At 32.7% G+C, this 15,238-nt stretch overlaps 1 protein-coding gene across 10 annotated transcripts; it reads right to left on the reverse strand.

Moving 5' to 3' along the window:
• Positions 1–4,971: 4,971 nt before the first annotated feature.
• LOC115984361 (receptor-like protein 9DC3) lies at positions 4,972–13,759 on the reverse strand. 10 transcript variants are annotated; one of them, XM_031107369.1, is made up of 7 exons: positions 10,767–13,759; positions 9,801–9,965; positions 9,228–9,713; positions 8,268–8,422; positions 7,919–7,979; positions 6,160–6,505; positions 4,972–5,474 (listed from the first exon to the last, which is right to left on the reverse strand). In XM_031107369.1, the coding sequence occupies exon 1, from the start codon at positions 13,696–13,698 to the stop codon at positions 10,801–10,803; it is 2,898 nt and encodes a 965-aa protein (XP_030963229.1). In that variant the 5' UTR covers positions 13,699–13,759; the 3' UTR covers positions 4,972–5,474; positions 6,160–6,505; positions 7,919–7,979; positions 8,268–8,422; positions 9,228–9,713; positions 9,801–9,965; positions 10,767–10,800. The 10 variants fall into 10 exon arrangements, with proteins under 10 accessions (XP_030963229.1, XP_030963233.1, XP_030963235.1 ...); XM_031107373.1 differs by lacking the exon at positions 8,268–8,422 and having other exon boundaries at positions 9,286–9,713; XM_031107375.1 differs by lacking the exon at positions 8,268–8,422 and having other exon boundaries at positions 6,160–6,276.
• Between the last annotated feature and the right edge of the window lie 1,479 nt (positions 13,760–15,238).

The following is a 15,238-nucleotide window of genomic DNA, read 5'->3' on the forward strand; positions in this document are numbered from 1 at the left end:
ATTTAACATGCATGAACACAGAATCTGTCACAGTGACAGCTTCAGTACATATTCTTATAAAATCATCAACAAATAGCAATAGGCCTTAATTTCATTTGGGTATTTTTATACCTATAATTAACATACTAAAATATGTTATTAAACATTAAATAAACCATAATATCATCAAACCTTCAAATCACTAAAACAGAATCATAATTCAGCCTATAAAATCAGGATAGAGGTTAAAGAGGTAGAAATAAACAAATGAAGTTTTGATTACTTACCCCCAACAATTTGAAGCTGAAATTTTAGTATTAACTCTTTAATTTCTTCTTTATAGAGAGATATTTTGCTTTGGTGAGAGAGGGAGGGCTACCAGGTAAGAAGGGGAGAAGAAAGAAACAAAGAACAATGAAAAGAGTAGGGAAAGAGGGGCTGGAATTTCTGTCTGGTGCAGCCAAGAAAATAAGGCAAGAGAGAAGACTTTTGGGGCAGCAAAATCAGATAAAGAGAGTGAACTTGGGTGGAATACGTGTGATGCTAAGGAAAAATCTCACCACCCACTTTTTCAACGTTTCTTTTTCTTTGCATTCACACTTACACTTTCCTACAAAGAATAATATCACTTTGCATGTACATATTTATATATATATATATATATATATATATCCTTACCTTTATAAAGTTATATCCATCACATTAAAAGAGGATATATGTTCTAATTACTTTGAGAGAGCATAAAAGAAGAATTAGGATGGAGTCTTGTCTTTCTTTCCAAGTGTGGACCCATGGGTTTGACAAAAGGGACTTAAGAGAGTTCTTAGCACTTTCCATAAGAGAAAAAGAGAGCAAAATGAGGTGAGAGTTTCAGATTTATGTGTGGACCTGTGGAAAAATGAGAGCATGGGAGTTTCATGGAAATTCTAGTTACATTGAAAAGTCAAAGAAGAGATAAGATGAAGATTTATCTTTCTTTTGATATATGATCCGTGGATTTGAGGGAGGGATAGTGAGAGCTTTTTGAGTCTTCTCTTTTCTTTGAGAAAGTCAAAGAAGAGATGAGGTGGAGTTTGTTCATTGCATGGTACTTGGGCATGATGTGTTGGATTTCCATTGGTTGTATGTGTAAGTGAAATTACAACCATTATATCTCATGCATCATACATAGTTAAAACACCACAACTATATATATATATATATATATATATATATCTCATAACTTAACCACTTAATATAGTTTTGTACATAATTAGTGTATGTGTGTATATATATATATATATATATATATAATACAAATGGTCATTCAATTATTTATAATCTTTACAATTCTCATTCAATGGCATTAAATAATATTCTTATTAAATACTCTTATATCAATTTTAGAAAGTAAATGGCTTAACAATAATAATAATACTTAACCACTTAAACACATAGTTTAATTATAAAAATTGGGTCGGGGTGTTACAGTGTTCTACAACTTGCATTGAGAATTTGATAACGACGAGATGTAGCAGGTAGAAGTTGTCATTAAGCAACTGATATTTTTGTCATTTAGAAAAGTTATGAGGATATTTTAAGTATTTACACCCTTCAAATCTACGTTGTATTTGCGTTTTTAAAAACGCAATCGCCTATCCAAACTCTGGGAATTTTGCATTTTAGTCTAAAAATGTGTGTTTGGGTGGTGCAACCACTTATAGCTCTAAATGACTGATTTTTGAATTTATAAGAGACTTGATTTATGAAGGATTTTTCTTTTTGGTGGATAATATTGCTGATTTGGGATTTGTTGAAATTTTTGTTGTTGTTTGTATAAATTTGGACTGGCTATGGGCATTGAATGGCCTAGATGCCTGGATTTTTATTTTTTTGGTAAAGTGTCTTTTTGAACTAATTTTGAAATTTGAGGGAGGCCCAATGGATTTAAAGAGGAGTAATTTTGCAAACGAGGAACTAAAATCAATTTTTTTTTTTCCAAAATCTTGTGGGGGGCCATTTAAGTAAAATTAGTGAGAATTTAAGGTAATTTTTAGATTTAATAGCTCTATTAGTAGGAACTTCAAAAAAGTCAAGGGGTCCATGGCCCCCCTTCTAGCTCTCCACTGGTTTGATATTGATTATGAAGTTGCAGACATAATGTGTAGATATTATGTTATCTGAGTCTCTCTATTATTCGTGCTAGATTGAACATGCAGCAATCGAGTTTTTGGGTCAATTTTATATCATTTGTTTCTCTTTCCTCAAATATTTTATTATTAAAAGAAATTGGTATGCTTACAAGTTACAATGATCTAGAAAGTTCAACAAAAATTATTTATTTATAATGATATTATTCAAGATTAAGTTTACAATAAAATTCTCTCTCTCTCTCTCTCTCTCTCTCTCTCTCTCTCTCTCTCTCTCTCTATATATATATATATATATAATTTTTTTTATTAGTTAAGACATCCTATAATTTTTAACATATCTTTCGTTCAATGACCGTCAATCGTTTTCACCAAGTCTTGTCATTGTTCAAAGCTTCCGAAGACTTGGAAAGTTGTAGTCTTAGAATTATGGACTATATAATTTTTGTGATGCAAATTGCAGAATTGCAAACTGAACATGCGGTCATTGAATGTGTAACAATAATGTTATCAAGTTCCCTCTATTAAACGAAGCCAGAATGAAGATGTAGAAATCATGTAATCTTAGTAAGTTTTATGTCATTTATTTATTTTTCCTCAAAATAAATTAGAGAGAGAGAGAGAGAGAGAGAGAGAGAGAGTGAGTGAGAGTGATTTATTAGTTCATATCTTTACGTGCAACGCTCCTTTGCAATAATCAAGAAAAATCAATAAAAAGTTGTTTTTATACATATTTATTCAAGTTTAAACTACAAAATGCATAACTTTAATATATTTTCAAATTAGACATTTAAATTTCATTTCCTCCCTTTTTATTCTTTCAACTGTAATCTAGTATCAATTTAGTTATTCTGTTAATTCAGTTCAATCTCACCATAAGTATTAAAAATTTCACTTTCTAAAATGAAGTTGTTTTAATGAATTCTATGAGGTAGATCGAACGGGAGAGCTAAATTGAAAATGAATAGAAATTAAAGGATTCAAATTAAAACAAAAAGAGGTGAAAATAAAAGCACTGAGTTGTGAACAATGCAAAATTTGAGTATAATGTGTAATTTAGCCTATATTTAATGAGTTTAATCAATATATCAATTAGGTAATTTATAGAAAAGGATAAACCTAATTTAATTAAAATTTATTTAGAGAAAATGAAACGTAAGTAAATCTGAACTATATATGTTTTGTGTATTGTTGCATTATCTTAAAAAAAAAAAAAAAAATTGTGAATTATAATTTGTTCAAATTAACATAATTTCACACTAGTTAAAACTCCAAAATGTTGTCAGGCCCTATACTTTCTTAAAAGAGAGGAAAGTATCACTAATCTTCACAGTAATGATGGATGTAATAAATACTAAAACTACTTCGTTTGGTGCCTATGAATGATTCCTATACAGACTTAAAAGTGATGTGTGTACGTTGTGAAAAGGGTGATGAAAATCTGCAGAAAAAGAAAGTGAATTTTGTGGCTATGGGTGGGGGATTGGTAACCTAAGCTAAAGAGGTTTTTAGCCTACAGCCAATAAAAATCTAGTGCCCTTGAGAGAGGTGTTTTCCTTATTTTTAGCGCTTAAAGGTTGTGCAATTGGTAGTATAATAGCATATTCATCTCCCACAAAAATTAATTAAGAAAAAAAAAATCCTATCCAAAACACAGAAATTTCTCTAGTTTGGAGCATCAGTGCTGATCAATTGGCACTTAGAGTCTCCAAATCAACACTTTGGTTCAACTAGGGGAGTGCTAATCTACCAAGTAGGTCCCACTATTTGGGTTTTTCAATTGAAAAATGCTAAATATACAAACTATTTTACATTATTTTTTTACATACTGCTGATATGATAAGTGATTAAGTAAAGAAAAAAAATGATGTTAATGGTAGGTGCAGATGAGAATCAGTAGGAATTAGCCACAATAACAGTTTATAAAAATGTTGTAAAATAATTTTTATGTGTAACATTACTCTTTTCGATTTAATTCTAATTTTTACTATTGTTTTAAAAATAATTTATAATTTCTAGTATAATTGGTTCCCTAATGGACTAATCATAGATTTAGATGATTAACTCACAATGGCTTATAGGCTTTTCACAGCCGCAATGGTGATTATGTACACTGAAGTCTTTGGCTTTGGGGTCTATGCTAGTTGTCAATTGATTTCATAGGGCATTATGTTTGGTAGTATAAAGAAAAAGTGAAAATGGCAATGGTTATTCCACTATAGTGAGGGAAAAGAGAAGAATGCAAAGGATCTTCAAAGTATATTTCATCTATTCTCTTATTTGAGAATTTAGTAAGGATGGATTAATGGAATAAGTACTTGCTTATTCCACAAAAATTAGTCCAGTTCACGTTTAGTTTCTTCTACTCCTTTTCTCAGGCTCTTAAACCATTTGTGCACTTCGGACAACAAACCGAACAACCCTATAAACACGTTTAATGTATATGGATTGGTAATAACCCCTATTTAATGTATATGTAAAATCTTAAATGGTTGAATATGGGCATTCAACTCCCAAACACTTGGGAAATTTTTAAGTATTATGGGAGTATAGTAAAACGATACTCCATTCTCTTACATTTATGGTGGACCCCAGCATAAATGTGAGAACAAAGAGCACCAATATAATTATTACTCCAAACACTCATACATTCGGAGGAATTTAGGTAGTAGCATTAAGAATTCTAACCAATATAATTATTTAAAAAAAACCCACAACCTTACATCTCAATTGACACATTTTGTTGTTTTTATTAAAAACATCATGGGTTCAAATCCTCTCCCAACTATCGCATCATTAAAAAAAAAGTATATTAAGTAATTAATTCATTGGATTTCCATAATATTGTTTAGTTAATCAAGAGGGAAAGATCCACATCTCTTCCATTTTTGGTATCTTAGCGTGATGATGAGAAAGATTACAATAGAGTTGAAATTCTATTCCATTTAAAAATAAAAATAGAAACTCTAGGTTGCAATTACATATGGAAAATAGTTAATTTGATGTCATTAACTAATTTTAAGGTATTACACTGGGTTTGGCCCGGTTAATCTAGTTCATTTAGTTTCCCATTTTCTACTTCTTTGTTCACGGTCATTCTTGTTCTCTCTCAATTCCTACCTCCAAATGGAAAAAAAATGATAGAATTTCAGGCAAGTTCACGGATGAAAAAGAATAAGTCGAAGAACGAGAAGCAGAAGATGCAAGAAGCATCAGCTAAAACCCAACTGTATGTAGCTGTTTCAGTACTTTAAGAAGCATTCCTCTGCCACTGCAATCCCTGTTTTTCTTCAATTTCTTCACATATGTAGAAGAAATGAACCCATATGGGACACATTGGGATTGAACCTTTTTTTTTTCTTCTAACTGTACATAGAGATTAAAATAGAGGAAGATTAATAAAGGAAAACAAACATGGAAATTCTGGCTATCCCAATAGAAGTAAATCAAATACAAACACGGATTATCGTAGAAATAATTGATTGTGCTCTTCACATAACCAAGGACAAAGTAACAACTTCCTAAAATATATTCAAAATTATTCCAATTTGGTTAAATGTAGCAATGGAAACGTGTAAGGTGGACAATAGAGGACCCAAAATTAGCTTTTGCTCATAAGGGGGTGAGTCAAGATGGAAGTTTCTGCTGGAAATAATTTCTGGAAATACAAAGCATAAATACTATATTCTCTCTCACGTTTTCACAATGTTATTTTTTTTTTTATAGGTAAAAATAAAAATATAGAGAATGTTACACTATTATATATGATGACCATGCTTCAAATCATAGCTGTCTTCTTCACAAATTATGTGTGTCTGAAGTTTTTTTGTGAGTCCATTTGAAGATGACAACTGAGATAAGCATGCTCTTATAACATTTTAGATTACTCCCTTAGCTGAATTCATCTTAATCAACCATTCTATATAGGCAAACGAACACATTTTTACAAATGACAACATCACATTCTTTTTACCCTTTAAATTCACACATCATGTTGTGATATGGTCATATGGTTTATGACCCAAACACAAGATAGTGTTGCATATCTCACCTATAGTCAGCAACGGTACGATTAGATAACAACTCAGCTGCAATTGTTCCCTTTCTCTCTTTCCTCGTTAGTCTAACTGTGAAGAAGTATGATGTTGACACTATCACCATCCCCGATCTAATTGTCAAAAGAAAAAATGGGGTATGAATTAGCCAAGCCTAAATAACAAAATGTATACCACCCAAAGGAGAATATACACATAGTCCTAGTTAGAGCTCCAAGATATCACATATTATACTATCAGTCTAGAAATTACAAATAGACTTGCCAGGAAAAACTTGAGCAATGTTTTGGATTTTGTATCACCCTTCTTGTAGTGCCTTTTCAGGTCAATGGCACTTCTCAACTGTAATTGTGAACGCAGGAAAGAATTTAGAAATCAATAATAACCTACCTAAGTTATAGAATCTAAAATCCTAGCAAGCAAATGAACTATCAAAGTCAAATAAAAAGCAAGTGTCCTATTATCTTGATAAACCCATAACCCGTATATTGCAAGCTTCACAATAACTTATCCCCACATAAAAAAGGAAGCTTCACATTAAGTTCTTATATATGATTATTTAATTGTAATTATTTAGTACACAGAGAGCAATTTATTTTCCTGACACATCATAATAGGTCCCACTAATTAAATTCAATCCCCATCATTCATGTGAGAGGAAAGAGTATTGCTCAAGGAGTATTGAATAACTTCCCATTATTTAGATATATATATATATATATATATATATATATGTATGTATATATATATTGACTTAAATTCCTTTTTCTTTTTTCTTTTATAGGTAAGAAAAAAAATGACTTATTAAAATCTAAATAAGTTCTAGCATAATTCAAAAATAAATGGAAGATTGTTTAAGTAAGACTTGTTCAACTCAAGAGAAATACTGAGATGAATTAGGTATAGTCCTATATGTGGAATATGTTATGATAATAGAATGCTCACTTTGGTCAAAGTAAGAGCACATAATAATTTAAAAGCACATCTTAAATTACGATGTGTTTTGATGGGTTCTTGATGTAAATTTCATGTTGACAAATAGAATCATGTGCATTCAGGTAAATAACAAAATTTTCCGAGTGAAATTGAGTTGTAGAATCAACTTTTTGAAATTGAAACTATAAACATCCCAGATAGTGCAACAAATCAAAGATTCTAGGACAATACCATCATAATTACTTCAAGACAAGACCAAGTTTAATACTTTACTATGCCAATGCCATTTTACAAGAAAACTAACTGGCAATATATGACTAAAAGATATCATTAATATCCCTAGAAAATCATTTTTGTATGGTGTAGGGTGAATCCCTCTCACCAAGGATGTTGCATACAAGTTACCGGAGGCATGAAGAAGATTAGCAACCCTGTCAGCATCATTGATAGAAAAAAAACTACTAGTGCCATACTGTTGTATAACTATTATCAATTCTAGTTCAACTTGTGGAAAATTAACCAGCTTTCAGTTTCAAGTTGTTATTTTACCCATCTAGAGTCAAACTTTACAAAAACTATTTTATGTTAAGTAAAACTTTTACATTCCATACACAGGAATGAATTTTTGAATGCTAAACATGGATCCAGCCAAAGGCTAATGTCTACACATACATTATAGAACATATTAAATGCATTAATAGGAAGTACCCAACCTTCCACGTCATTTCTATTTTTCCAATTTGTGAATTATCTAAAGTCGAACAATCTCTTAAGTAGAAGAATAAGATCTAATTACACAAGGGTTATGGTTCACCACACCTTCAGTAAACACAAATCTTTCTCAATCTCAGGGGTTATGGTTTGTGCAGGCAAGTCAAACCTATGTACATTTTACCAAAAAAAAAAAAAAAATGTAATCATTGTTAGCAAATTTAACAACACTTCTAAATGAACAAATCTTGTAAGTTGAGACCCCAAATAAAAACTAAATTCCTCCACCCATATACACCAAAAGAAATGAGAAGAGTTAGTAATTAACTTGAAACCAAAAGCATCAAAGTTTAAGAAATTCAAAGCTTTCCTCTCTCTCTTTCTCAGCCAACCAATCAGACAGAAGAAAATATAATGAAAAGTTAAAATAGAAACTCTCATTGAAACACAGACATACCGAGCTTTTCTAGCAGTATTTTTGAGATGCTTTCTCTTAAATTTGTTTTAACTTTCTGGAGAGGAAAAACCCATCAACAAGCTCTGAATTGGGTCTCCAAAGTGCACTGTTTTCACTCTGATTCTGAGATTCGCTCTCACACCCATTATGGGTTCCTGGTGAAAAATTTAGGTTCCCATGAAAGACCAATCACTTACTTACTCTCGCATTCTATCCCCCACCCCCAAAAGAGGGAGAAAAATAAAACTCAAACAGCTCCCTTGTAAAAACTAAAAAAATTAAACAGTGCACAGGGAATGAAACACAAGCAAAACCCCAATGAGTTATTACTGAGTTATTAAGGTTGGAGTGTTCTGAATTCTGAGTTATTAAGGTTTTCCAATTGTTTTTTTTTTTTTTGACCATGCAAGAAGAAAAGGTTCGTTGGGTTTAGAAGCTAAGGCTACTACACTAGTCATATTGACATTGATAAGGCCTAGTGTAGAGACCACAGAACTAGAAGGCCCCAAATGATGAGCTCATATCAACTAGGACCAAGTTTATTTATTTATTCACCCTATGTAACAGTACTATTTTCATAAGGTTTGCTTCTTTTTTATGAGAAACAAACACACACACACAAGGGAGAGAGAATGAGGTTCTAACACAAAGGCACCACAAACTCAACGTATGTCTAAATAATTCTATCCTTAATATTAATTTGGATGTTGCAGCATACATTATGAGCTCCCCAAATATTTGTTAACTTTTGGTAAGAATCAAAACATTAAAATTCTATATGTCAAAAGAAATCAACAGCCAAAACACATTAGTATGCAGTTTTCTTCTGTAAGGTTCATCATTGTGACTAATGTCTACTCTATGCCATTGCCTTTATATACAGACTCAAAAATTAGCACAGGGAAGAAATGTAGAAGTCACAGCATCTACAATAAAATATAGAACATAAGAGAAACTTACATGAAAGAAAAAAGATCTCAAGAGTTCATTATGGTCAGACTGTCACTTAGGAACTGACCAAAGCCAAGGAGCAGTTTCTTCGGACCTGATCTTGAGATCCAACTAGAACATTAAGACCTGACATCATCATCATTGCCCAAGCAAAGTCCATTCGAAAGATTGATCCATCATTTGGCGCATAAACCCTTGCCAATCTCGCAGTCTTCTCATTAGCTATCAATTTCTGATCAGCAAAAAGGAGTCCTTTCCCCTTTCACAAGCTTTGACAGTCGTGAGTGTCAAAACCTACCCTAAATGATATCAAAGATGACAATTCCTGCAAATATGACATCCCCATTGCAAACTCACTCATTTTCGTCTCAATGAGAAAACCAGGAGCTATAGTTGGGTTTGGCTGCCCTGTCCCCTTAAGGTAAGGGAGGCATTTCTGTATGAATTCATAGCAAACCTTCCCAATGTCACGTGCATCTTCAAATGATTAAGAAACTGATACAAACCAAATAACTTTTTAAACCTTTTTCAACTCCATAAAATAAGGGTGGAAATGAGGAAAGGTAGAGAGATAGTAAGTACCTAGAAGACTAACTGTTTATCTTTCATCAATACCTCTAAAGGCAAAAAGGTGAAGTGTCAGTGTTATGTTATCATTTGGTCGTGGAATGTCGGCCAGTGCTTCGTTAAATATGAATGAATGTTGTCCCTCAATCCTATTAACATTGGATAGAAAGGGCCACCAGCCTGTGATGTCAAGTATAGTAGTTTACATAAGAGCACCAATAAAACGAGTTACTAAGAGTTGTTCTTTAGTATTAGCTGAACTGAATTTGGAATGAGAAAAGTATTTCATTTTTTATTTATTTAATTTTTGACATTTTTGACTAAAAAATTATAACCAAAAAGTTCGAGAAACAACTAGTTGACTAAGTAAAGGTGACTGTAACAATTTGTGGAAACCAAAACAGCAAAAATCACTAGGAATGTATTATCAATTCATTAATTTTCTAAGTTTTCCACATAACCAATATGTACTTTAGAATCTTATTGATAGACTCCTCAACATATAAAAATGTAAAGAGATACCATTTCTTTTAAAGTCCGTTTCTTACATTTTCCTCAAGTTTCATTTAAGCATCGTTTTTAACAAACAATCATCAAATCCTAAACCTTAGATTGTTGCCAATGCCCTTAGGTGAAAGAACCTTAACAAAAAATATCTTAAAAGAGAGAGACAAAATATAGGAAGATTCTGGATCAAGAACAGACCAGCATAATGCCTCTAGTGGCAATAGAAACAATATCAGCACATCATATTACTCTCCTGTATAGCTATACTTTAAACACAGAAATTTTTTTTTGAAAGGAAACATAGAAGCTTATGCACCCTATAATACTAGTAATAAGCCTCACATTAACACAAGTACAGCCATTCCTAACTAGAATAAAGCAAATTAGAAATGAAAAATCATCTAAACAATTTAAAGACACAGTTTTAATGAACCAAAAAATTATGAAATATATTATTAGCATATAAGAATGTACCTGGAATCAGTATTTGCATCCACCAAATTCTTCTTCAATGAGTTCGTCCACGAGCATTCTTCTTGGATCTTTGTACATTATTACCTTGTTCTCCATAAAAAATATTCACTAGCCATATTGGCTTTCCACTTGAGAACACAAGATAACCCAAACCTAATCCGAACATGAATCCAACACCGTAACCCAACAATACAACTTTCCAATGAAACCCATTTTCAAATTTGAAATCATCTTCCTGAATCGTTGATGATGGTGGTGGTTGTTGTCCCTCATCATTGCCACAAGCTTTTGTCATTGGAAATCCACATAACCCCTGGTTCCCATTGTAAGAATCATTCATAAAGGTATTGAACTGTTTACCTTGAGGTATCTGTCCAGAAAGATAGTTTTCTGATAGGTTTAAAACTTCCAGTGACGTGAGATCTGTCAATTGTATAGGAATTTCACCTATGAGCTTGTTTGAGGAGAGATCTAACCATTCGAGATTGGTTAATTTTCCCAACGATGGGGGCATACAACCTGTAAGATTATTGTGTGAAAAATTAAGCCCCTTAAGTGATTGAAGCTCTCCAATTGACTCTGAAATTTCTCCTTTGAAATTATTGTTGGAGAAATCAATGGTTGTGAATAGACTTTGGATTTTTACCAATTCAATTGAAAACCCTTTCATCTCCACTATCACAGAATCTTGATAATAATTATCACCCATATATTTCAATTCACCTTTGTTCACACTTGCATTCATCATGGCTTTTAAATATTTGAAAAGGTTTGTCGGCAAATGCCCATGGAACTCATTGTGAGAGAGGTCAATGATTCGCAAATTAGGGAATGGGAATTTGTACTTGGGATTGCCTATAGCACCATGAAAGTTGTTTGACCGCAAGATAAGAACCCGCAAGCTTGGAAGATTTTCCAACCAAAGAGGAAAGGTTCCATTAATCTTGTTGTTACCAAAATCTAGAACTTCCAACTCTCTACAATGGACCAATGATTGTGGCAATGAACCTTCCAATTGGTTGCCATTGAGTTTAAGACTTCTCAAGTAACAACCCTTTGCAAATGTTGAAGGGATAGTACCATGAAGATTATTACTTTTCAAATCCAAATCTATGAGATGATTACTTAAGTTTCCCAAACATGGAGGAATCATGTTACTCAAGTGATTATAAGACAAATCAAGGTATTGGAGGGAACTGAGATTGCAAATCAAGAGAGGGATCTCTCCAGTTAAATTATTCCTTGAGACTGAAAAGAAATACAATGAATCCTTCCCCCCCTCCAAAAACCACTTCGGAATATTGCCTTTGATTTGGTTTTTGGAAAGGTCTAAGAGTCCTATATATTTTGCAGTTTGTAAAAAGTGTGGAAATTCAGTTATGTTGGAAGAAGACAATCGTAAATAGTTAATGTTGGGCAAGATATTGGTGGCAAAGGTGAAGGAGCTTAGTGACAAGAGAGGATTATTTGACATTTCAAGATATTCAAGATTTTTGAGCCTAAAGAATATTTTTGACTCCACATTGCCACTTAAATTATTGAAGGAAACATATAGTACACGAAGGCTCACCAATTTAGAGATTGACAATGGAAGGGGACCACTTAGGTTGTTATTATTCAACAAAAGATCAACTAATGAGTTATGCTGGAAATCACCAATATGCCCAGTCAGTTGGTTATTGTCTAGAAATAAGTACTGCAAAGATGGTATGTCATACAACCAAGATGGTATAGTGCCGTTCAATAAGTTATCAGATAAAACGAGATATACCAATTTGGAAGGAATTTGAATAGTTGACTGACTATTGGAAGAACTGTTTGAAGAAGAAACTTGTGTCCAGTTCGTTGAAAAATCTGGAACTTGGCCTATGAAATTGTTGTATGAGAGATCTAAGACAGTAAGAACTTCAAAGTTTAGGAGGGACCATGGAAACTGACCACCAAAGTTATTATATGAGAGGTCCAAAGAATTTATTTGTGTGAGGTTTGAAAGAAATGTTGGATTCGATGAATCTATGAAATTGCATCTGCTGAGGTACAATTCTTTTAAGGACTTGAGATTGCTGATTGAATTAGGTAAGTCGATTGAGAATTCGGTACTAGAGAGAAGCAAGGACTTGAGAGGACTACTCCAGTTATATGTTGGAAGGGAACCGGTGAGATTGTAGTTGAAACTTAGATGGAGCAGCTGGAGGTTTGGGAGGTGGAATATATTATCTGGGAATCTCCCTTTCAATCCACAATCAAAAAGACTAAGAGATGTTAAAGAGGAAGACAAATTCATGAAAGAATTAGGTGAAACTGAAGACATGTTAACAGTATCCAAAACAAGTTCAGTTAGATGGGTTAGGTTTTGAACAAGCCTTTTCAAACTAGGCGTTTCTATTCTCAAGCCATAATTCCAAGAGAAATCATGATTCGAAGAGAGATCAAGTGAAACCAGTTTGGATAAGTGGGAGGTTTCGGAAGGGACATTACCAGCAAAGGAGGACCAACTGAGGTTGAGATGCGTCATGTTCGCAAAGCCACCAAACTTAGATGAAATTGCAAAGGGATAGAACTCGTTGTAAGCGAGGTTGAGCCGCTGGAGATGGCGAAGAGAGAAAAGGGTGGAATTGGGATGGATGGGACCTTCAAGGCGACTGCAAGTGAGGTCGAGACCAATGACATGACCTGTCATCGTATCACAGGTGACCCCATCCCACCCACAACAATCTGTACCCATTTTCCACGAATTCTTCGGAGGATAAGAATATTTATCACAAAAACCATTCGAATCGCCAACAGAAAAAGAGTTTCTGAAATGGAGCAAAGCAGAGGACTGGTGTGAATGGCAACGAGGCGTTGATGAATTAAAAGAGAGAGAAGAGGAACAATTATTAGGTTGAGAAAGCAAGAGGAAGCAAATGAGTAAGAGTAATACCCGCTCCATATTTGCTCTGCTCTGGCTGGTTTTAGAAATCAGAAGGAAAGGAATGATATATCTTTTAGGAAGAGATAGGAAAGGAGATGGCATAGATACATATATTTATAGTTATGACGAGAGACCATAACTACGATTATCAGGCACATGTAGACAATTCAATCCCTAGTCTTAGCTTTATTTTATCAGTTGGGCCCATGACTTGGAAAATTAAGGTGTTGTGGGTCACTTCTTTTTTTTTTTTTTTTTTTGATGGAAATCTTGTGGGTCTCTTTATCTTTAGTATTAACCAGCGTGCAGTCGTTCTGGAAATCTTATTTTAATGAACTTTTAATGACATTATTTTAATGAGCTAGCGTTGACTGTGGACTATATGTATAGAATTTAAGAGTAACTCTGTTAACTAGAGTACGCTGTGGATTATATAGCATAATTCTTTGATGCATATTCATTGATTAATAAAAACTAACTTTTATTTGACCAAAAAAACAAAGAAGAAGAAAAAACAAACTCTGAAAGTCAAAAAATCAGGTAATCAGAGTGAGATTTATAAAATCCCCTTATAAATAAGTATCATAATAATCCTTTCTACTTTACATTTATATTAGCTGATATTGATACCTGTAGTGAATATATTATTATTATTATTATTATTTATGTTTTGTGATTGGCTATTTTGGAGGATCAGTACTTTATGGAAATGATGAACTGATGACTTTTATTCTAGACACTGCAAAATAAGAAAAAAGGCATAGCACTCGTTAGCATGACCTATTTTAATTTAGGCACATGCCAAAATCACAAGTAAAAAAAAAGACCAATCAGCTGCACCGCAATGATTAGGAATTTATAATGGTTATGGTTTTGAAATTCCTAATCATTGCGGTGCAGCTGATGAAGGATGTTCTTGACCTCTTGGTTTCTCACATTTTTATTTTACTATGATTTAATTTGGCCTAGAAGGGGTTTCCATTATTGCCTAAAATATAAGCACTTTTGAAAACATCCTTAAGGAATATTGTATTGATCTTAATTCCTGTAAGGTATACTCATGACCAACATTGTGAAATCGTGTTTTAAAATTCTTATTTTACAATTTAACTAAATCATTTTTTAAAAATTAAAATTTTAGTTTATGTGGTAAAATGTGTAAGGTAAGTGTGTGTTACAGAGTATATGACATTATGATATCATAGCTCATTTCTAATTTGGTGTTGTAAAATTCCAATTCATGCATACAGTAGTGGAGCCAACATCACAATCAGTTTCTTTTTGGGAAAAAAGTAAGAGATTTAATTAATGATTGATTGTTTACAATTTGATTCAATTGAAAATACTTCAAAATAAAAGATATATATATATTAATAGTTAAAGTTGAAAGAAAATCCAATTAGATCTCAAATCGGAATTCAATTAAAGTCTAATTTTACGCCATGTGTCTCATCTAATTTAAGTTTTTAAATTTTTGTGCCAAGTGAGTTAATTTAATATAAAAATTGAATTTCAATTAGAGTTTAATTTTGCACCACATATCCCATCTAATCTAAAA

Source organism: Quercus lobata, chromosome 4 (genome assembly GCF_001633185.2).
Source record: "Quercus lobata isolate SW786 chromosome 4, ValleyOak3.0 Primary Assembly, whole genome shotgun sequence".
NCBI classification, from domain to species: domain Eukaryota; kingdom Viridiplantae; phylum Streptophyta; class Magnoliopsida; order Fagales; family Fagaceae; genus Quercus; species Quercus lobata.

What these genes read in the sequence shown, in the direction of transcription:
- LOC115984361 (XM_031107377.1), bottom strand. Translation starts at nt 13,698, where the DNA reads ATGGAGCGGGTATTACTCTTACTCATTTGCTTCCTCTTGCTTTCTCAA.